The sequence below is a fragment of the Mauremys mutica genome, chromosome 7 (genome assembly GCF_020497125.1).
Source record: "Mauremys mutica isolate MM-2020 ecotype Southern chromosome 7, ASM2049712v1, whole genome shotgun sequence".
NCBI lineage: Eukaryota > Metazoa > Chordata > Testudines > Geoemydidae > Mauremys > Mauremys mutica.
Genome location: NC_059078.1, coordinates 115,974,122 through 115,998,741, shown reverse-complemented (window position 1 = coordinate 115,998,741; position 24,620 = coordinate 115,974,122). Strand labels below are relative to the sequence as shown.

At 39.6% G+C, this 24,620-nt stretch overlaps 1 protein-coding gene across 2 annotated transcripts in view; it reads left to right on the top strand.

Moving 5' to 3' along the window:
* ATRNL1 (attractin like 1) overlaps window positions 1-24,326 on the top strand; it is a 948,738-nt gene extending 924,412 nt beyond the window's left edge. The window contains exons 29-30 of one of the 2 annotated variants that reach the window (XM_045024151.1): window positions 20,567-20,685; window positions 22,320-24,326. In XM_045024151.1, coding sequence (XP_044880086.1) covers window positions 20,567-20,685; window positions 22,320-22,409 — 209 coding nt within the window. In that variant the 3' untranslated portion in view covers window positions 22,410-24,326. Of the gene's footprint in view, window positions 1-20,566; window positions 20,688-22,319 lie in introns of both variants that reach the window. The other variant, XM_045024152.1, reaches the window with a different exon arrangement.
* Window positions 24,327-24,620: the final 294 nt, after the last annotated feature.

The window sequence follows — 24,620 nt, the reverse complement described above, 5'->3', positions numbered from 1 at the left end:
CTGCACTAGGACTATACGTGTAAACAGATTGCTTGAGTCACTGACATGAATTGGCTAATATTTGTTCCGCACTTTGAAAATGTGAAGCTCTGTATCAGTGCTCAGTACTTTTATTTTCCTAGCTATGCACATCTTCCTTTTGTGTATTTGGACCAGTAAGGAAGGGACAGCAAATAATGTCCATGCAAATAAATACTCTGAAATAGCACTTGAAAGTGCAAGTATGTGCAATGAAAAGAAAAATATGAAACTTGTTTAAGCAGGGCTGCCCAGAGGATTCAGGAGGCCTGGGGCAGGGCCAGGTCTTTGGCGGCAATTCAGCGGCGGGTCACTCTCGGAGGAAAGGACCGCCACCGAATGCAGCTGAAGAATGAAGTGGTGGCGGTAGAGTGGCCTAAGTGCCGCCGATCATGGCTTTTTTTTTTCCCGCCGCTTGCGGTGCTTGTACTCACCGGCCGGCAGTCTGAGGCTTCAGCAGCACTTCAGCGGCGGGTCCTTCACTTGCTCCGAGTCTTCTGTTGCACTGAAGGACCCGCCGCTGAAGACTCGGAGCGAGTGAAGGACCCTGCGCCGAAGTGCCGCCGAAAACCCGGAGCAGCTTGCGGGGCTCCTGTGGGGCCCAGGGCCTGGGGCAAATTTCCCCACTTCCCCCCCCCATCCCCGGGCGGCCCTGTGTTTAAGTAGGGACACTGTTTGGGATGCCTTATACCCATGACAGGCTTAGAGGCTAGAGGAGGTGTGGTAGAAAGGGCACGGTTGTCTAATAGATATCCCTTTATTAGCATCACAAAAGTAGAAGAAGCTTTTATGGTAGATGCACACAGCTCAGGAAAGCTGAAACCTTTCCACATGCCTAATTATTTTTAGTATAGATGCTATGCAAAAGTGAGAAAATGCATATAAAGTAGATTGAATATGGTTTGATTTTCTTTGTGTCAGGTTTGGGAAGGGAGGCCCATGTTGGGAGATGGGTAGGAAGGGGATCCAGTAGAACAAGGCAATTAGCTTCTCAGGTTTCTCTTTAGGAAATCAGATGGTGCAGCTACTCTTTACGTTCTATACAAACTACGGAAACCCCCAGTTTCTGTAGAACATGAGGAATGAAATTCTATTGATCCTATACATTTTTGGTATTCTGACCATCTAATGGATGCTCAGGGACATATTTGGTGATCTCAATCCAATTCTGCCACAGGAACCACCAATAGAGTTTATACTTACTGACAAGCCTGTGGGCAATATTAGCAGGTAGGACAGAAATAAATGGGTGTGTCTCTCCTGTGATCCATAGAAATGGTTCCTCCTGATTCAAGATTGAGGCACATCTGCAAGATGAAGTGAGACTATCTGTTTGGGGAGGAAATAAAGGACTTTGCCCTCTAGGGCTGACAAGCTGGCATCTTTCATAGGTACTAATTTAACTTCAAAGTCTTAATATTTTAGAAAAACTCCTGATAAAATAGGTATTAGATTTATAGAGGTGTGCTTAGTGTTTGGACTTTATGAAATGTCTGTGAGTTGCTGCATGCATTACTCTCACTTATAATATCTGTACAATTGATCTGGAGTAAGTGACTGGTCTTTTGGGACTGGGAGTAACGTGAATATTATTGTGATTTTTGGTAGAAGGGACCATCTATCACAAAGGCAAGATTTCTGGCTGGCAAGATACACTGGGGAGTACCCAAGGGGATTGTCTGTGACTCCATGTTTAGGCTGTTACAGTGTTTGAGGAGTTCACATTTGATACTTGGTTGGTGAAATCGAAGTATAGAACACACACAACCAATTTGGGGTTTGTGCCCTGTTTCTTAACAGTCTGCCCTGAGGTGGCACCCATGGTCGTGAGCAGGGGCGGGTCTAGGAATTTGGCCGCCCCAAGCAGGGCGGCATGCCGCAGGGGGCGCGCTGCCGGTCCCGCGGCTCCGGGAGACCTCCCACAGGCATGACTGCGGAAGGTCCGCTGGAGCCACCTGCCGGCAAAATGCCGCCCCAAGCGCGCGCTTGGCACGCTGGGGTCTGGAGCTGGCCCTGGTCGTGAGCCACTCCAGACAGCTTGACACACATTTTTAGTATTACTTTTACTTAAAACATTCTTAATTTCTGGGCCTGTTGCAAAAGCAGATTGACTGAATACTTGAGACAGGTTCCAGAACAACATTGCTGGTTTTACATTTTCAAAAAGAGAGGGAATGCACAAGGAGTGGAGATGGAGATGGGTGGATTGAGTCAGCACCCTAGCCTAGACAGAGCACATAAACTGCATTAGTGCCTGAACTCACCTCCTGCCTAGGGTTTGGCTTTATAATGCAAAAGCAATAATACAATACATGCTTCATGCTTGGATGGCTGTCCCTAGGCTTTCCACTTAGGACCTTCTGTGCTCTACTTCACTCTTTCTAGAAACCAGTCCTCAAGAATGGTGTTAATGAGCCACACTTGCAACAGCGACTCAGCAGCTTTATGCAGAGTTCTAACACCTGCCCCTAGGGTGGGTAAACAGGAGAGCCCTATATAAATGGAAAGATGCAATTCTGTACCTTTCAGCAGCAGGATTAGTAAATGGACAACTAAACAAAATTAAAGGGGAAAGTTACATAAAAACTGCACTAGCTAGTATAGAACTTTTAAAATCCTAAGTGTAAAATATTGTTCATAAAGCATAAACAATGCTCAGATTATTAAATAAGACTGGTCATATTTAGATTAAGAATGATTGCTCAGATGTGAACAATGTTTGAACCGCTCTTTCTATGTGATGAATATGCATATTTTTCTGAAAAAGAATTACCCAGTGATTAAAATGAGGAGTCAGGAAAAGAACAACTAATATAAATGGTTATTAAAATGCTTACAGGCTTTCAAATTGCCACACCACCAGCCCCTCGTGATATTTCAAAGTGATCAAAAAATATGGATGGGAATTAGAAAAGTGTTAGCAGACATTGTCACAGATTCACAAAAGGAGTCCCTGAAGATTGGAAGCGTTGGTAGGTAATGCAGTTGTTTAATGAAGAGTATCTACAGTTAATAAGTGTGGAGGAGACTTAAGTTTAAAGAAAAAAGAATAAGGAAAAGGGGGCAAGAAAGATGGTGGAGGAGGAAGAAAGGAATGTAGTAGAAAAAGAGCAGCAGAGGGCCATCTGTTAATTCCTACTGCATTCTCTTGCCTGCTTATCTTTCTGTTCCTCTGCTAGGTATGGTCAAACCAGATTGAGCAACATAAAAGCCAGCCAAGATCTTCAATCATTTTCTTAACCAAAGCTTTGCCCTCTCCTCTCTAAAACTTGTCTTTCCTGAGAGAGCATCCTCCTTCATCAGGTCACCCTACTGTTGCATCTCCTTCCCCGCCTTACATTTTAAGATAGAAGCCCTACAATCGGCTGAACTTTGTGGACCCTGGGTGCAGTTTGCTACTGATTAGCAAGTGCTCTGGAGATTCTCCAGGTTGCACAAAGCTGGGAGTATGCTTTTCATTATCTCTTTCTTTTCCTTTTTTTTCTATGAAAAATCAATGTTTGTTTATAGTACTTCTAATTCTAATATGCACAGTGTCTAATGATATTGTTTCCTTTTTTTGTAACCTTGGACAATTATTTACAGTCACAAGCTGTAATGTAGCAGTAATATCGGAAAGAGAATGCTGGATTGCACTGCAAGGGGAACAGCAGGTCCAGGGTTTACTAGATTATTATACTGCATAATTTAGTGTACTTCAGAGAAGAGATTTGCCCTTGAAAGAATATGGAGCTAAGCAACTCAAATGATATTACCAGTAATTTTTAGAAATTGGTGTGGTAGAAAATAGACTTTATTCATGACAGTCTTATGTCATCATGATTGCATATACAGCCCTTAAAGCATTATTGAAATATAGGAAATCAGGAAATGAGAAGGAACTGAGGCCAAGCATTCCATGGACAGATCAAACAACACATGTGAAAAACTTAGTGGGAAAAAAGGTCAGCAGCTGAAGAGAAGGTAAAAAATCAAAATAATTTCTACTTTAAAAAACAGATGGAGAATTTAGTGAAACTGTAATGAGGGGGGAAAAGCACAGAAGAGGAATGATAGGCACAGGAGACTTTTCCTGTTCTACATATAACATTACTTCCCCTTAAGTCAAGTGATGTGGTTTTAGGTTCATGACCGACTTATAATACCTGTGACGCATACATGCTCACATACAAGTAACAGTTCAGTAAAGCATGCCGTAAGACATGTACCTTAGTGAATTTAGTTTTATTCTGCAATATTGTCAGTTTATGACATCACGTTATAGTAGTCTAATGGCTTTGTTTCTCCCTAATGACATCATAACATTTTAAAAACACAAAAGTCTATCAGAGTTCTTTCAAACCGCCGGTTCTTTCAAACCGCAGCATAGACCAAAAAGTGGGGCTCTATACAATACTTTTCTTTTAGAGAAACGTATTTACCTATAAAGAACAAAGCACACTTATGGCACAAGATGAGTAATGTATAATACTGTATTAGTTCAGAATAAACAAGCCAAAGTCCCAGCTTTCTCCCTTGTGAAAAATGAAATAGATACTAGTAGAATTTTTAGCAACCTTTGAACCACCCTGATCCTGGGGCCGCTCTGAGCTGAGCTAGAGCCCCCAGCTCAATATAGAGCAGCCTAAAGTCTGCTTCCACTTTCCCTGTTGCCATGGAATCAAAGAGCTAGTCTGACATCTGGAGATTCCAGGGCATAAAGTAACACTGGTCACATTTCACCCGCCTCTTGCCTCTCCCCCTGTGGCCACTGAGGAAATCCTCCAGGGGTTGGTTAAACTGGCTTTAGGTCAGCTTTTTGTCATCGGACATGCAAAGATGGTCCTTCGTGTGTAATAGCAAAGGATGTCTTCTCCTTTCCCAGGGAAAAGACTTTCACTTATGTCTCTTTCCTTGATTCCATCTAACAGCAAGAGTCTTGACCAAGACCAAGTAAGTGAAAGAGATTTCATGAACCATGGCAGATTTGTTTTTCAGCTTTGTTGGATATGGCTGTGACCCATCCCATCAGATTGAGCTTCTTGCCAGATCTGATCCCACAGAAAATGGAAACCACTTTTTATAGCTCAAATCAGGAGGGGCTGAGCTTGGTATGTCTGAGAAGTATCACAAGTTTTCCTAACTGTATGAGAGGTGTACCAGAAATGCATGTTGTTCTAAATTGAAAATGTTTGCTGTATGATCTGAACACACCTATGTAGAATCTTCCCTTTGTACCATATCACTATTATTTCTAGGCTTAAAATTGAACTGATAGAGTAAACTATGTCTGCTACTAATCTCCTGTTAAGGCAGACATCACCTGCCTTCACAGGAAGCGTGGACTGAGGAATTAGGCTCTGTCATAATTCTATGCCTACTGAGAATTACAGTTCACTTTTCCCCACCTAAGCCAGGAAGTCTGTCTTGGGTCAGTGTATCATCCATTCACCGTAGTAGTTTACTGTACCAAATGACTTCTGCAATTTAAGGCATTTGCTCTGCTTATATATGACACAAGCAGAAATACTGCCCTGTAACTAGATGTTTTACCTAAGTTTCATTATCAACAAGATCAGCTCCATGTGACAGATAAGGAACACACTGTGTCTGAAAATGGAATCTTATAGACTCTTGCCTGAGGTGCTGATGACATTGCAGATAGACTCCAATGGCGGATTTAACAGTCAGCAAGGTCAGTACATGCTGACTGGGCCCCACCTGGTCCAAGACTCCTCCTCTCCTTCTCCCATCTGGCAGTGGCTGAAGAACAAAAAGACGGGCCCCAGGGCAGGTTTCCATTGTGGGCACCCACATATGCCCCACATTCAAATAAACTCACTTCCCTCTTTCCCCCACTTTTGTTCCTCCTCTCCTCCCAGCTCCATACTGTGCTCCCCGGGCCCCGGGCCAGTGCTGCTGCTGCTAGAGACATCACCATTGTTCCCACCAAAGCCAGAATGAGTGTAGCGGGAGCCAGAGCCACGAACCATTGCTGTTGCTACCAGAGCATAAGTCAGAGCCACTAGGAAGAACAGCGCGCAGATTCCTGCTGCCCACATTTGAATTTGCCCAGGCAATGGGATGGGAGGAGGGGCCTCCAACCAAAATGTAGGATCCGCCATTGGCGGTCCCACTAATCATAATGCATGGCAGAGACACCTTTTTGGAGTCTCCCTCCCCAGGCAAATTCAAATGTGGGTAGTGGGGACCAGTCCATTGCTCTTCCTAGAGCTTCCAGCAGGCTGCACCGGGCATATGTTGTGTGGCCAAGTAACTCTGAGCCTGCAGGGGTCCTCCAAGTTCTCGGGCCACTGAACAGTTGCAGCAGCTATTCCTCTGCCACTGCCATGTCACCTCATCCCCACTGGATTCTGGAGCCACACACCCACAAGTAACTGAGTCAGTCACCGTAGCCCAGGGTCCCCCTCACTGCCACAGGGCTGATGCAGTTGCATGTGTCTAACACAGCCCCTGGCCATTACCCCCCATTTTTATAGGCGTCCTAGGGGACCCATGCCCGCCTGTCCTGCAGTGCTTTGCAAAATCCAATAGCATTTGAGCATGTCCAGAACACAGTGACTTGTGATGGTAGAACTTTCCTTCTCCCATCCTGCAGCCACTGAGCATGCTCCAGCATTGAAAGGACTGCTGTTAGGAAATGTTGTTAGTTTTGTTTCCATAGCCTCCATAACCTCCTCTTGCCGTGGGACTCTGAGAGAGATGTATCTGTGTGCTCTGGCCTCTCCCCAGAACCACAGCACGCTTCCCAGCCAGCCCCACTCTATTTCTGCCTATCTCTGCTAGATTCTGCACAGAAAATCAACATTATTTTAGGATTGCTCCCACAACTGATCGATAAATTAAGTAGCACAAAAATACACTTTATATAGGGCTATACTTCCAACTTCATTATTCTCATACTGGAAGTTATACTAAAACAAACCCCATAAATATGAATACAAGTTTGGTTTTAGAAAATGAAAAGAAAAAGATTTTGTTATTACAAACTGCTTCCAAAGATCCTAAGCAGCAGAAATGATCATTTTGTAAAGTTCCTGATCAACCTGCAGCCTGAAGTAGAAAGTCACAAACTGCATCTCAGTTCAGCAAGCATGAGTCTGTCATCCTGTCATGGTTTAGGTCAGGAAAATGATTTGTACATTGCATGGTTTAGGTCATTTGTAAATGATTTGATGTTGCACCTGTAGTTGATATTTCCAGAGAAACTTTCCTTGAAACCAGCACAGCTGAAGACCCTATGACATGAGCTACAAACCAACAAAGCCACAGATCCCATAGATGATTTAAAACCCCCAAACCCTGTAGATTAACTTGAAAGGAGCAAAACTAAAGATCCTAGATGAGAAGGTCAGCAATGGAGCTGGTTGAAGCAGTCATCCTGCTGAAAGAGGTTTGAAGTTCTCATCTGATAAGTCACTATCAAGATTCAGTTTTATGTGAGTGATTTCAATAGGAAGCTACTCTAGTTGGCTTCCTCCATCCCAGGCGACTTCAGAAGCTAACTTCAGAAGAGTCAAAGGAGGAAGTTTTTAATCTCATGGGGAAAGACTCATATTTTCCTTTAGACTTGGTTCTGGATATTCTCTTCCAAGATGTATTATTTTACAAAGGACACAGAGGTGTTCAGTTTGTCACATGTAGTCCAAAGCTACTTTGAATTTCTTAGTGTCAAGTCCCCTTGTTGATTCACCAGAAATGGAAATGTTGTTCCGACTCCCTCACCACACCAATTGTAGTGGCTAGTGCTGAACGTGCAACGAGCGCACTGACATATTAAAAACTACATGTGTTCAACACTGTCACAGACATGGCTGAGTGAGCTTGCTCTCCTTGCATTTGAGAAAGATGTGACAGTGAGGTTGAAGCTGGACAGCATCATAGAACAATCTGCCAAGGAAAAGGGTCGCTGTGGTGTGAGGTTTCAATAATTGGAAATACGCAAGCCACAATGTGGGTGAGATTCCACTTTTGTTTAGGCCTGTGAGTTTTATGATGTTTTTTAAAATGTTTTATGTTTATAAAAGTCTAAGGCAGTGGTGTCCAAACTTTTCCTTTCACGCTCCCTCTTACCAATAATTGAATATGTCCACACCCCCCAACACCCCACCCCCTGGGCCGGGAGTGGAGTCATGGCCAAGCCAGGGACCGCAGCCAGGGGCTGGGAGCGGAGCTGGGGCCACAGCTAGGGGCAGAATCAGGCTGGGTAACACTCCCTCTCCATCCTCCCCCTGACATCCCTCTGCAACTCACAAGGGGGCACACCCCACAGTTTGGGGACCACTGGTCTAAGGTGACGTGAGTGTTGGGCCCCATGCTGCATGTTTGCTGACCATGCTCTGACTCATTAATCTGACCTTGGATCAGACTTGCTTCAGTCATGCCTTCTTGCTTGTCAAAGTTCTAGTATAAAAGATTCAGGAAAACAAATAGATGAACAGGCACATATACTATTTCTCAAAAATAGAGTACCTTACATAATTACTCTGAGTGCCCATGCAGGGCTCTGAAGTGGCCTTTTGTATAAAATGTTTGTTTTGTAACATTTTTCTCATGTATATTAGCTCCTCTGGTAGAATATGTTCTTGAGGTTCAAGCCTTTAACCATATTCATGGGCTTTTCTGCTAGAATTGTTAAAATCAATGTACTGTATGAGGTTGTGCCCTCTTTGCTAATGGACCTGGCCCAGTGTTGAGAGTAGGGCGTTGGCTCTCTTTTTCCTGAGTGTCAGGCATTAACGGAGGCAGAAAATCTCACTAGCCATGCATTACAAACATTTGGGACCCTGAAGGTATCATCTCAGTAATCTGCTCTCAACATATCTTTCAAAATTCTAGGCACTGTCTGTCTATATGACTTAATTCTGTATCACATTCCTAAGATCATTTGTTTGTCAGAGTGGCTGCAGGGTACATAGCTAGGGATGTACTTAATGTTTAGCTGTAGAATTTGGCTGAATACTGAAAAACTGGAAATGTTATTTGGCCAAAGCCAAATAATGGATAAAGCAATGATATATTGCAGCAGGATGTCGAACTCAAAAAAACATTTCCAGTAGTTAGTCAACTTCACAAAACAGAACATATGAGTTAGAGCACATAAATTATGGAAAAAGTACTGCAGATAGAATATCTACTGATGATTAAACCAGTGTACCAGAATCTCAGCACACCTCTATGATAATTTGTTTGCATGAAGATATTCATCACTGCTGTTTTTTAAACAAAGTTTGTAGATAGCAAAATAATACTTCTATTAATATACAGATTTTCAAGAGTGAGGGCAGTAACAAGCAAAGTTCTTAGATATTACTGTCCTGATCCTGCTTCCTTGAAGTAAATGGGAGTAATATGGTTATTGTTTTGAGTGGGAGTAGGATTGGCCCCCATAGGGAAACCTTAAGCCTATAGTTTTCTAGGGTTCTATTGTTCCATCCTGAGCAGAAGAGGGATCTGATATTGGAGTAGAGGAATCCTAGTGAGAGAGTCTGACCCGAAGAGCAAAGAAGAAAGCAAGAGGGTCAGTCGGAAGGACCAAAAGGCAGCGGGATGTTCTCATGTCCTCCCCTTCTCCTCCAAACCCATGCCAGCAAACATATCAGATCTGGCCACAAAGAAGAGGGATAAGAAGTGACAACGTTGCAGTACTAGTTATTACTGGGGTAGAACAGTGTCACGTCTGAACAATTCATTTTCCTGTGGATCTTTGAAGAGTTATTCAGAATATTCCGATATCAGGATTTGGTTAAATACTCATTCATAGTCAAATCTGAGTGCAGCGCTAGACACACAGAGCATCCATTTGTAGTGAGAATGGGCGACTGTGGAAATAGCGGGGGGCGGGGGGGGGGGCGGGAGCGGAACATGGTATCAAAGACCAGATTTGTGGAATAGCATCATTAACAAAAGTCAAAAGAAATTATAGTTCAGCATTGTAATACAGGGCTGTCTCTGGCATATCCAGCTGATACAAGACAAATCTGTGTCTAAACTCGTGTTCATCCTGTTAACCATTTTTAGCAAGACTTTAGCTTTTCTAATGACAGTTAAAATCACCAACACAGATGACTTGATCTGGATAAAAACGGAGCTCTAAACTTTGTGTCTGAAGTTCCATGATTCATGAACATTTATGATTTTTTATATCTTCAGTTTTCTCTCTTTCATATGCAGGATCCCAAGAAAATGTGTTTTGCCCATTGCCTCTGCTTTGGAAATCTATACGAGAAACTAAAAGTATAGTGGGGGGGATACTCAGTGTTTTGTGGAAGGTTAAACCAAAATGTGCCTCTTGACCAAGAAAGAGGTTCATAAGTTTCCCCTTTGGGGCTTTAGCTGTTATTTGGACTTCTAAGCAGAAGCATTTAGAATTTAATTTGTGTTTACACTCTAACTTGTCTATATTTACATTGGTTTAACTCAAAGTTGGTGAAAATAGTATTTTGTCATCAATCCAAATAAGAGTTTCCTCTTCTGCAGAAAGGGGTTCACAGGACCAAATTAGATTCCTGCACAATTAAAGCATCTCACCAAATTCTTGTAGAGTAGCAAATTAGTTTATAGTGTTTTTCTTGAAAACAAGTTGAAGTGCTGCACATCACGAGAATACAAATATTTTATAACACAAGGGTAAAGGATTCAATGTTACTGAGTAGAGACATAGTCAAACTGGAATTTTAGTAATTTAGATGGAAACAACATGCTTGAAACATTGCTGTGCAATGAAATCTATGTAATTACATGCATTTTTAACAAGTATACAGTTGTAGGCCACATGTCCATTTAACTAGTTTGAGGTTTTTAAAAGCTTCGGAACAGATTCCTCATTTTAGAAGTTCTTAATTTTCTACTCTTAAAAAAATATTGTATTAAATATGAAAAATATAGATAAATTACAGGTGATTTGCTTTATTGTGTTTGATAGTTCTTTTTATTGTAGTTCAGTGCACCTTTCTTGTGTATTATAACATATGCTTTTTCCCAGAAATTATAAGTAATTTTTGTTTTTGAGACTCCTGTTTAAAACTCCAGCTCATAATCAAGAAGTAGATGCATGACAGAAAATGTAATGGTTGATTAGATGCAAAACTCATCACTGACATTGAAAAATTAAAATATAAAAATGTTCATACAATCTATTATCATGTCATGTAAAATATCTATCTTATTGACAAAAGCAATGAAATTAAGAGTTAAGCCTGTCCTCATTTTTTATTATCATTTTGTGCTTAGGTACCAAAAAAAGCTATAATGGAATAGACTAATAGTCTAACAAGAGTAGTATCCTGTCTGTAATGGAGGCCAATGTAAGACACTTCAGATCAAGAAAATAGACTGCTTATAATGCTCCTAATTATTGATATTGTGTGAAAATAATGTCTTTCCTGACCACACATGGTGATCTGTTTAATAGTTGAAGCTTGGTTATTGATAACTATTGTAGCTACAGGAGCGATTATTATATGTATAAATATCTACCTCTAGGCATACTTATCCTAATCCAGTCCTAATGTCTGAGGTTAGGTATTGCAGGGTTTTGAGTTGGTCACTTTCACACTATGAGGTATATCCTCTCCAGCAGACCATATCTTCTCTTTTGAAGTTGTGGAATCAATACTGTAATAAATATGACTACACAAATGATGTCAAGCTTTCCTAAGTAGGCCACCAGAATAAATTGCAAATAATTGAATAATGTACTTGAACATCTTTCACAGCAAGACAAAACACTTTTCAAACATCATAATTCATGCATCCAGATACAGCTGTTACACTTGAAATTCCCTCCTGTGTTCTAGCTTTACCAGTCCCTGACCTGGGAAGTAAATTCTGGATGAAAAGAAAAGAAAAAATGGAAAATGCTGCCAATGCTGATTTAGTCTTCAAGTATTATAGGTCCATCTGTGCTCAAATATTATTATTATTTATACAACAACATAGGTATGCTGGGTGCCTTACCAATCAGGGGCGGCTCTAACAATTTCGCCGCCCAAAGCACAGTGGCATGCCGCGGGGGGCGCTCTGGCGGTCGCCGGTCCCGCGGCTCCGGTGGACCTCTTGCAGGCATGCCTGCGGAGGGTCCGCTGGTCCCGCGGCTCCAGTGGAGCATCCGCAGGCATGCCTGCGGGAGGTCCACCGGAGCTGCGGGACCAGCGGACCCTCCGCAGCCACGCCTGCGGGAGGTCCACCGGAGCTGCCTGCCGCCCTCCCGGCGACAGGCAGAGCGCCCCCCGCTGCATGCCGCCCCAAGCACGTGCTTGGCGCGCTGAGGTCTGGAGCCGGCCCTGTTACCAATATATAACAAAGACACGTCTCTACCTAGAAGAGCTTAAAATTTAACTTACAGATAGCATAATGGGGTATGGGGAGTGTAGTATGAGGAGGAAAAAGCGGCAACCATAAAAGGGAGAGATTTTCAAAAGTTCCCATTGAATTTAATAGGAGTTTGGTGCCTAACTCTTTGAGGACCCTTTGAAGATCCCCCAGATATACTGATATTATACACTTATGTTCTGTAGTCCCATTTTTTTATCATATTCACTCTGTTTTATAACTAATTGTACATCTAGACCCCTGTTCCTGAAAGAGTTTGAGAGGACTATAAATGTCTCATATTGGCTGGCTGGAGGCAAGCAGCATCTAACTGTATGCAGAAATTGCAGCAGGCCCCTCAGAGCACAAAGATATTTTTATAGTGCCTTGCCAAATATTTTAAGGTTTGCTATTTTATCTGCCTGATCCCATAATAGTTGGCTTCTGTATCTTGCAAATTGACAGAACCAGCAAATTTCTTAGAGGACCCTGTACTGTAACTGTCCTCAATCCCCGCAGATTTACAACAGGATTTGGAAGTATCTCTATGAAGTCAGACACAAAGGAACCTCAGCTCTCCTATCTACTAGCATATCACCACTGACCTCCATTCTTGTATTATTAATTGTTTGTATGGGCGCTGTCCCATATTTTTATTTATTTCAATGTAAATTATGTACATAACAAAAAGGCATATTCCCTGCTGTCTTTATTGTCTTCCCATATTTTTCTGAGTAGGAGTTACCATCATCCCTCAAAAAATGGGTCACTTGCCCAAAGTGATTTCTCAGTTGTTTTCATGTGTTTGCAAGCTGTTCTCATTCTATAGGCAATGCCAGCCCACACCACATGCACAGCAAGCAAGAAGAGGAGTTCTCAAAAATTCTTTTGATGTCTCTGTTCTTCTGGAGAAGGGGGTTAAGGGTTAGCCAGGCATTGGGCCTTCTTCCTGTTCCCTCATCTTTGAAGATGACTAATGGGGAAAGTATGTTAGTTGGTCACTCTAGAAAATCCTGGAGTGGCAGGGACCCAGCAGACAGCCCATGAAGATATCAGAAAGCAGAAAACATTTAAAAGTAAATTGGGGTTTGGAGGATATATTGGGCTTATTGTGGAGTTATTTTAATCTATGCAAATTATCTCAGGTATGCACACGTATCTCACCCAAGTTAACTTTCACACTGACACCCACCCTCAATAGTTGAATATTACCTGGTTTGGCGGTTGTATGTGATTTTCATATTAATATCATTAAAACAAAAATAATACTGGGTATTTTTGTAACATCTTATGACTGAGCTCTCAAAGGGCTTTAAAACAGGGGTCAGCAACCTTTCAGAAGTGCTGTGTCGAGTCTTCATTTATTCACTTTAATTTAAGATTTCGCGTGCCAGTAATGCATTTTAACATTTTTAGAAGGTTTCTTTCTATAAGTCTATAATATATAACTAAACTATTGTTGTATGTAAAGTAAATAAGTTTTTTAAAATTTATAAAAAGCTTCATTTAAAATTAAATTAAAATGCAGAGCCCCCCAAACCGGTGGCCAGGACCCGGGCAGTGTGAGTGCCACTGAAAATCAGCTCGCATGCCGCCTTTGGCACGTGTGCCATAGGTTGCCTACCCCTGCTTTAGAATTTATTTTTTAATGTAGACTCACAACACCTTTGTGATACATAACAGAAAAGTGTTATCCCTGTCTCACAGAGGCAAAGGGTAGTTAAGTGACTTGCTGAAAGTCACACAGGAAGTCTGTGGTAGGAACACCTTTGTGGCCCTCCGTTGTGTAAATTAATTGCAAGGCAATCCTTTGTCCTCTGATTGAGAAAAGAGTGTTAATGATGAAGTAGGAACTTTTGCCTTTTGGAAGTGTCACTGGATCTTTAAAATTCCACCTGAGCATCAGAACTAGGTAGGAATATTCTTGGTGCAATGTCTCAGACAAAAGATGAGAGAATAGTTCCAGTGAATGCCCAGAAACACCTTTATTATCATCTGTTTTGAAAGTTAAACTCCCAAGCAATATAGTGTTGATTCAGTATATGTTTCTATCTTTAAATAATGAATGTATACTGATCCAGTGTGCATTCACACAGGTTAACAAGGAATGTGAACCATTATATCAAGCTAAGCTATAACTGAAAAAAGCACTAAATGGTTTGAATTTGATGAACCAAGATATCTCCATATATAAAAAGTGCTTTATAGTCCTGAAATAATAAGTGGCAGAACCCAGTTAAAATTCCCAATATGGAATTACAGGTAGTACTGATGAGATCTGAATGAATCTGTACTCATTAAGCTCTATGGTGATCTGCATTAAACACTGATTACAGCCTGTAATTCCCATCATTTACTCAGTATGTTTTAAAACTGTTTAGATCCATTTGCATGAACTTTAGTGGGCATTGGGTTGTGTGATGAAAATGAGTCCATTGGACTAATGCAGTGACACTTTGTCCGTTACTATACTTATCTTGTACAGTATCTTTTTAACAAGTCAACAAATGAAACTGAAGTAACAGTGCAAAAAGCTGAAGGTTGAAACTATTGGTTTAATAGCATACTATTGACCCAGTCTTTTCTCTTGTAAATCTTCAACCTCGGTCACAATACTGTTGTTTTGTTTTCATTGCTTCATGTGACCTTAACAATTTTTTTTCTTTTTTTTTATTAGGATAGCAAACAAACCTAACTGATCTTTTTGAGCTCTAGTGTCCTCCGAATTATAGATTGTCTGGTTCTGCATAACAGTGAAAATGCCTACAATTTAATCTAATGAAGATATTTATCTAGAATTTTATGTCCCAATAATATATATTTAAATGGAAGAATGTTTTTCAGTTACCTGGATAGTCATGCATAGCAGGTCATCTTTAACATCCTCAATTTTAACAAAAGGCATATTTATGAACTCAATAATATTTTCATTAAATGAATTATAGAGGAAAAAGTTTAAATATACCAGCAGCCAGCAAATAAGACCAAGTTTTAAAATGTTAAGTTTTGGAAAAATGCACCATTAAACCAGTGATATACCTGAGATACATCAATGATATTTTCATTCTCTAGACAGACGACCTAAACTCCCTTATAGATTTCCATCACAAATTCTACAATCACCACCCATCCACCAAACTGTTTCTAGAACACTCTGACATCAACATCAACTTCCTGGCCACCACAATCAACTTCAGTAATGGAATCCCACAGACAATTATATTCAGGAAACCCATGAATCGTCACACTTACCTTCACACATCCACTCATTACCCCAGACACATCAAGAAGTTTGTTATCTACAGCCATGTACTGTAATACCACAGAATAACACACTTAAAGACGTCGTCACCAAACAATACCACTTGACCAGAGAACAGGCCACCCCAAGAGAACCTGCTTCAATATGGGAGGGAAACCCCCCCACCAATTGCACACCCCTAATAGTCACCTACTACACCATACTGGTACCTATATAGGATATCAGTGAACAGTTACAACCCATATTTGATGGGGACCACATCCTGAAAGAAATCTTTCATGAACCCCCTCTTCTGGCCTTCAAACAACAACCTCGCCAAGCTCATCATCAGAAGCAAGCTTCCAGCAGACCAGGACTGACCAACTCAAAGCAGCACCATACCCTGTCATAACAACAGATGTAAAATCTGCAGACATATTTCCACTGTTACGATGATCAACACCCCACACAACACACCTTTCAAGAACCACGGGTCCTACACATGCCTATCACAACACATGGTGTACCTCATCCAGTGTATCAAATGCCCCAACAACAACTATGTGGATGACACCAAACAATTGCTATGCTCTTGAATGAACTCACACAGAAAAATAAAAAACAAAGACACACCTAGGGGCAAATACTTTTCACAAAATGATCGATCCATATCTGACCTCTCAATCCTTGTCCTCACAGGAAAGTTGGCCAACCTCTTCAAAAGACAAGGCTGGGAGCTTAAATTCATAGGTCTGCTGGACACTAAAATTATGGCCCCAATAGCAACACAAAATCTGTAACTCATTAACCCTTCTTTGTCCTATGACTGAAGAGGTGTTAGTTGCTCACTTCATCTTGAATTGTCTCTGGCAATATGTGTTAACTGCTTATGCTTAACAAACTGTTCCACCTTGAAACTCTGATTACCTTTCCCAGACCAGAAGAAGAGCTCTGTGTAGCTCAAAAACTTCACCAATAGAAGATGAATTAATAAAAGATACTACCTCACTAACCTTGTCTCTCTCCTATCCTAGGACCAATAGGGCTACAACAACACTGCAAACAGTTTCTTACTCTGAAAGATAGTGTAGTCTTACATCAGTTCGTATGTAGCTGTATACGCACAGGCAAAACATTTAAACATCCCAGCATGGGTATTTCCATTTAAATCTGATTACAGTGAAATAAAACTATAGCTATTAAAGGCTTAGGAGAACTACAAATACAAGCAGTAAAAAAAGACAGTTAGTAAATGAGGTAGTAAAACATTTGAGCAGGGCAAACAGTTTATAGTGCTCAGCCTTCCTGTAGCAGACTGTTCTATTCACTACAGACCCATGCACTGTTCCCTGAACTGCACTTAAACCTGCAATTAACCTTTCACGCCTAATGAAGCTGTTTTGCTGGAAAATTAAAATATATAGTACTGCCTGCTTTTACAGAGACTGGGAGGAGAGCATCTCAAAACGAATGACTTTTCAGAGGCTTTTGTTGAAAAGCAAACTGAAAGTGCTGTGTTTGTATACAAATGGGGAGTGCACTTTGCAAGGCAATCTCATTTGATGTGCTGTATTTTATTCCTGTACTTATTAATTGTTTTGCATAATTGTTAAGACAACAACAGCATACCCACACACCAGTAATTTTATGATTAGGCAGTTACTGCTTGACAATCAACTGTTACCATTTAACTTCCATTAGGAAAGATTATATTTCTAAAAAAAGGTAACCAAGTTCATGCTGTTTGCTCCCATATTTTTCTCACTGTGAATGCATTTGTCTTTAAAACCCTATATACTTCACAGTGACACATTTGGCTGAGCTCCCTTTTAAATTACCGTATCTTTCCATGCATATCTGTAAAACAAGTTAGATTGTTTTTTCCAACAAGGATTGTGAAAATAACTTGACCTAGTTCTATGCAGCTAAAACCAATTGGACTTAAAAATAGATCTAGTTCTGTGACTGGACTTGAATTTCCAGACCTCAGACCATTAGCAGTTCTTCTCTGTGCGTGGATGCTCTTTACTGATGCCCTACCCGCAGATAAGAAGAAACGAGATAATGTTGTGGTTTGGCAAATATTAAGGCTATGTCAGAAAATGTATGTCGCTCAGGGGTATGAAAAAAAACCACACACAGAGCGACATAAGTTTTGTCGGCATCAGTGGTAGTGTGCACAGCGCTACATCAGCGGGAGAGCTTCTCCCACCTCCATAGCTACTGCCGTTCATTGGGGGTGGTTTAATCATGTCATCGGAAGAGCTACATAAGAGATCTTACAGCGATGCAGCTGCCTCAGTCCAGCTTTCCCTCTGTAAGGTCTCTAGTTTAGACATAGCCTAATATCTAAAGAACACGAGTAAACTAAACTGGCTGTGAAAATGGAGGTGACAGATGTTGAGCATCATAGGATTTACATTTCCAGCTTTAATCATCTTAGTTTTTTGACATTTTAGGAACAAAAGCCTACAAAATAAAGGTAAAGTTTACAATAAATATTTAAACCCCAGCATTTTTATCAAACCTTCAGTTGTATTTTGATGTAAATTCTGCTTGCCTGCAGCATCTGTGCATCATCTTGACTTGGTAAATGAAATTCCTTTAGACCGCCAGTCTGAAATAATGAATTGTTCCCCTAGTTAATTGTATTGCTTTGATAACAAGGAACTGTGCTGGGCCTAGAGAACACAATAAGTAAATTTCATCAGATGATTTGTGTGACGTTTTGAAAAATGATCTTCTGGAGTGACCTGATTTTAATGAAACTCTAACAGCATGCCAACATGCCCCAGTATGAAGCATTATATTTGAAGGAAACAGTGTTTCCTGTATGTTAGTTATGCAGAGTGGGGTGAGCAGCATGCAATCAAGCATACTAAAAAAAAAAAAAATCACATAAGAATAATTGGAAGAAGTGTTTTCTTCCTAATATACAGTCCATTTAACATACTAGCTAAGCCTAGCTGTTAAAAACAGAGTAACATATAGGGAAGAATAAAAAATGTCACTTAGATTTTATCCCCGGCTTTAGTAACACCAGATACGCTAATGTTTTAAAGGTGCCTCAAAGGTATCTTATAATTTCATATATCAGTGTCCAATTTTAGGGATCACTAACTAATGCCAGGAAATATATGTGTGTGTGTATGTGAGTAAAATTACTTAATTAATCTTGGCCCTTGCATATCCTGAAACATAAAAATGATAATAGCACTTAACACTTCTACAGAATATAGCAATTTGCATTTTCAGAGTTGTATGCACGTTAACTAACTATATCTTGCAACATCCTTGTGAGATAGGCAAGATGCTATTACAGTTTTGGATTAGCACAGAATTTCCAGTATATCGGCACCCTGAACCGCTTGGTTTCTTTCTGGCAATGTATTTGGTATAAGTAAAGCAGACTTTAGAGTCACAAAGAAACACTGAAAATTATACCTTTTCACTTATAATCAGCTAGGTGATGCAGTGAGATAATGGGTGAGGAATTACACTTACAATTGGATTTTGTGATAGATAAAAGTCAGTCCATGTAAAAACAATAATACACATTATTTGTTACAAATACTGGAAGCTCTTTTAAAAGGTGCTAGAGTGGATTAGCAGTGGCAGTTTCTACAACTAAGGTGCATTGAGTGAGCTTCAAGGAGAAGCCTGTACTGTGTTTGTCCACACTATTTTAATTAGTTATGGTTATATTGGTCCCTGAATGTTGTGAAATCAAGAATCAGTTACTCCATCAGAGTTTGAAAAATAAAACAATGTGTTTTTGTGACCTGTTGCTGCTAATATTTTACATAAACTATTACCATCGTGTTTTATTATCTCTTAACAACCCATCTATAATTTCTCTGATTTTATGTCTCCTATGATAAGACCTATGATATACCAAGATCAAATCATTTTTCATTCTCATCCTTATTTTTAATTCCCTAAAGCCATTAACAATTTCACTCCACAGTCCCAGTGAATTAGACAAGTTTATAAAGAAAGTACATGTTTTGTACTAAAAATGTCTATTTTGCTGAGGCTATGTTTAATGGTTTCCTTAAAGCTGGTCTCTTTCTTTGGTTAAAGCTATTTGGACTAAAAACATCCTTTGATTACAATTCTAGTGAAATATTGTAAAACAACTAGTTTACTTCTTCATTCTACTATGTCATCACGTCTGTGTCCCTTTAAAATATTAGGCTAATTCTGTTTTTATGCAGATGAACCCCAGTATTAAAGTTACTTGCTGCGTAAAAGGTTTGTAGATGCTTACAAGTTGTCTATCACTTTCCCTTGCACTTGGTTTTCCACAATCCATGTAGCTTTTACTTTAGTGCATATATTAGGAAGTCGCAGACACGAAGTATGGACAGACCGCAAGCTGCTACCAATATGTTTCTTTGATAAACGAGTGTTGCAAGGTTCCACACAGTATAATTGAGAACAGAATTTGGCCTGGAGGCTTTACTTGGTTTCTACCATGCTCACACCGTTTACAAAATATTACAAGTTTCTTTTTGTTGTTGTCATTTATATTACAGTAGCACCTAAAATCTCAGCTGAACGCAGGGCCCCACTGTGCTAGGCACTGTGGAAACACATAGTAAAAGACACTCCCTGTCACAAAGAACTTCTGTCTACGTAAACAAGAGAAACAAAGAAAACAGAGGCACAGAGTGGTGAAGTGGCTTGACCAAAGTCACATTGAAAGTCAGTGGCAGAGAAAAGATGGAACTGAGGCCTTTTCATTTCCAGCCTAGTGCCCTATAACCACACCACACTACCTTTCACCCTACCACACTACCTTTCTTGTTCCCAATTACAAGAAAAACATAATAGGAAAGTGTTTGTTAGCTTCCCATCTCACTTTGAAATAGCTGATGGCTTGCTGGAAAAGTACAAAAGACTGGACATGAAAGGAACAAACACAGTGCTGTGGAAGTCTCACCACTGGGAACTAAATTATGTTTTGTTTTGTTTTTTTTATTTTTCTTACAGGTCTTGCAATTGCAAGTGCATTGATAGACATTTCCCAACAGAAGCCTGCAGACTGTAAAGATAAGAGTTCAGGAGTCAGAAATCGAAAGCATCATCTTTCAACACGTCAAGGAACTTGTGTGTGAGGTCCAGAAAATGCACTTATACATTCTGTAATGTTTTCCTTTTAAATGGCTTCCATTGAAAGCTATACTACAGCCTCAGTTTTTCTGGAGGCAAACCTATGGATTATGATGATGAAGATGATGATGATAAGTAATGCGTCCTGTTATATTCACACTTGCAGCCTGCTATTCCCCACAGCAGAACAATCTTATGGCAAATATGAGTCTATTTGATGAGTTTATTTAGAAATAAACGAAATACTTGTCTCAATGCTGAGTATATATTGGGGCGGGGTGGGCATTGAGTACATCTAGGAAAGACTACACATTGTTTTGTAATGTAGAAGGAAATTGTATAATTGAAAACTAAACTATTCACAGGACACTAAAAGACATTTTTGTAGAGCTTAATGTAATGGTGAGAATTGTACGGTTTTCTTCTCTTAATCGGCATTAAAATACCCTTACAGAAAGCAGGAACTGAAGATGCTGATGTGGATTTAGGGGTTATTTTATCATTGCCCAAATCTGAAGGTAGATTTTGAATTAAGCAGTATGTAGGTGTAGCCAAGCAAAACAGCAAATATATATTTTGATGATCATATCATATTAAAAACCTGATTAAAGCACATCATGGTTTTTTTACCTTCTGAAAGGCCCTGACATACAATCTGGGCTACAACAGGATGATGGGTGGATTTCAGTATTTCACTTCATAAGAAGTTCATTAGAATTCTGACCGACATGTATTGTAAAGAGTATATGTTGGTCTTCCATACCAACTAATTATCAGAGCTGATTGAGCATGGAAAATTCTATCCTGAAATCAAGTTTCCTTTTTTTTCCAAAAGCTCTCTCCAAGATTTCAAGCCTAAGGAGAGTTTAACTTGCTGTTACTTTGCAGTAGTATACCTGCTTCTGCTTCAATACTGTAATATTCTAAAGTGACTGTAAATCATTGTCCTCACCTCCCAGCAAAAAGGTTGCACCTCAAATAGCACATTGACCCATCCATAGTAATAATAAATTATGATCTTCCCCTGACCTTCCTTTTCCAGCTGCAGAATTTCATCTGATCTTCACTTTCATCCTATTTAAAGAAATATCCTGCATACAAAATTCATATAATAAACTTCCAAAAGCCAGCTTGATACCAACAGTGGTTCTGAGATCATCCATCCAATATGGGACCTCACTAAATCAATGCTCAACAACAACAAAAAAGCTAACAGAAAAGCATCCTCTCTAGTAGGCATTAGTCTAACAAGCTTTGAGGAACTTGTTCACCATTGTAAAAACTCCAATAAACAGCTTCATATGGCCCGCCTCGCTGTATTTTCAGTTAGTTATAATTCTGAAATACAGCAAAACAAAAAGAGACTGTTAAGGGGGGAGGTAGCAGATGGGTCTTATTCTCATTTATGCATTAAATGTTGATGATGGTTTATATGAAACCAATAGTTTTGTTAGCTCTTGCTCAGAAGTGAAGTTTATCACCTCCACGGTTGCCAAGGTGCTAATGTAGGAGAGAGCCACAGAGGTATAAATTCCTCTTGTATATGATAGAGTTTTGGTAAATATGAAAGATATAAAAAGATAATTGATGTTTACTACTATAGCTGTATTTTTCATTTTCTTTTTTATTTCAGGAAGGTGATGACATTTTACTGTTTGCAGTTGACTACATAGTTACTTGCATGCCATGGTGGTGCAGTAGCAGTAATAAAGCCCTGTTGTGAGTTGATAGTGTTTATTTTGTAATGCCAGTAACAGAAAACTATTCCACTTAATTTGGATGAGGACTGAATGTAAAAATTAAATAAGTATTAAAAAGAATGGTTGTACAGGATTATTAGGTTGCATCTGCTATATTGTTTTGACAAATTGTGCATTTATGAATTATGCTATAATTATTCCTTAGCTGGCATGATTGTTTCAGTATTTTCCTATCTTAAAATATGGCTGATTCTTAAGCTAAAATAATGCCATTATGATATTGTGTTTTTATTGACTATGCTGACCTCACTCCCTTATTTGTTAAAACCTAAGATTCATTTTGAAAGATTCTTTTGTGAATTTTCAGTCAATGCTACTTAAAACCTGGAAAAAAGAGTCTTCTGAAAATAGCTCCTTCTGTCAGTTTTAATGCGGAACTGCTTGAGGGAAAATAAGCCAGTAGAACTGGTGTGCATGGTGAATTAGCCATTCAAAAAGAAAAGAAAAATAAACCACTTGTCAGGAAATTTTCCCTAATTCTGTAATATCTTTCTGTTGAAACATTACACATGAAAAATATACATTTCTTTGTGTGTACCTGAGACCTATGGTACACAGGGCATGTATTCTACAGAGCAATTTCTCTGACTGGAATCCCCAAGTGGGAATTGCATCTGCCTGTAGTCACCTGGAGTTTGATGTTACTTGAAAAGTAAATTTACGTTTAAATGGATTATAATGTTTATTGTAGCACTTGAGATGGGCAGATATTCATTAGGCATTTTATAAAGTTATCAGTTAAAAACATGTTGTTTTTATTGTTCAGGTAAAGTACCAGTGTCATCGGGTCATTCAACATATTCATTATATTCAGAGTACTTTTTCTAACACTTCCGTGATCATTCTTCTCCCAGGCTCCCTGCATACAAATTAGTAAAAGTAAATGCATTAAAGAGAAATATTAATGTAATGGTCACTATTAAATGGAAGTTTGGAACAGGAATCAAACCACAGTATCTGTGTAACTGTGATTACTTTGTTTTAGGTCTATGAAAATACTGATGTGTCTCAGTGCCACACTGTGCCAGTTGTTGGCAAATACTGACTCTTAATGGTGACCACTGTACACTGGGTGACAGATATTCTCATTTGCTTTATGCTCAAGAATGTTCAGTGCTCTGCTCCCAGAATATTTTTGAACTCTTGATCAAATTCAGAAAATGTTGAGTGACCCTTTGTAACTTTAGCATGATTTATGTTGGACTAAGAATGCAGGGCTAAAAACTGATCTGAATAGTGGCCCTGTGGTGAAATTCTGACCATCAGGATTCGATATCTGTATATATTTTCTTTGCAAACCAGTCATGGATACTTCTAGGGGGAAATTCACAGCTATAAATTACTGTTCAAAGCAAAGTAACAGATATATTTCTTACTGTAGAATGGTGAACCAATCTCTCCATTTCTCATGTGTGTGTGTACCCTCTCATGAAGCTACTTGAATATAGTCTGTGTAAATAAGTTACACTTCAGAATGCAATGAGTTCGAGTAATTATATTTCTTTGTAAGAGACAGATATATATCTTTAACTGGGCAAATTCAGATTTAGATCTGACTGCATTTTTTTTTTTTACAATGGGGCCCTCTATTTATATAGTAGAACCAAAAATGTAGAACATTGGAAAAGTTTGGATCTTGATATATAGAGTCTGATGTATAAAATCAGCAGCAATGATTAATTTTCCAAACAATTTACACTGTAGGTCTGGAATCCTGAGGGTAAGAATTTTGGGATCACTTTAACAACGGTTCAATTTTTAGGCCTAATAACTTTGACAGTATTCATCTAGATTATACAGTCATTATGTATTTAATTTGATTACCAGTTGTTGTTTTTTTAAAACCACCTGAAGGGTTTCTGGACAATAAAGGTAAAGTCTCTGTTAAAAATATTACGCTCTCTCTCATTTTTCATGCGAGCCATCTTATAAAGATTGTATGGCATTTATATAGGAAATCATCATGAAGACGAATCTCAAATGGACGAAGCGTCCTTGCAGGTCGAGCACCACCTGGCTCGATCTCTGGCTTAGTCCCTAAAATAATCTGGCTGGATGTTCAGTCTCTATTCAGTCATGTAAAAAATAAATAGACCTTAACTTTTCAGCCTCGAGGATGCAGCATTTCCTGATGTGAAATACTGATGCTTGCGTCAGCTGATATCTCTAGGAGG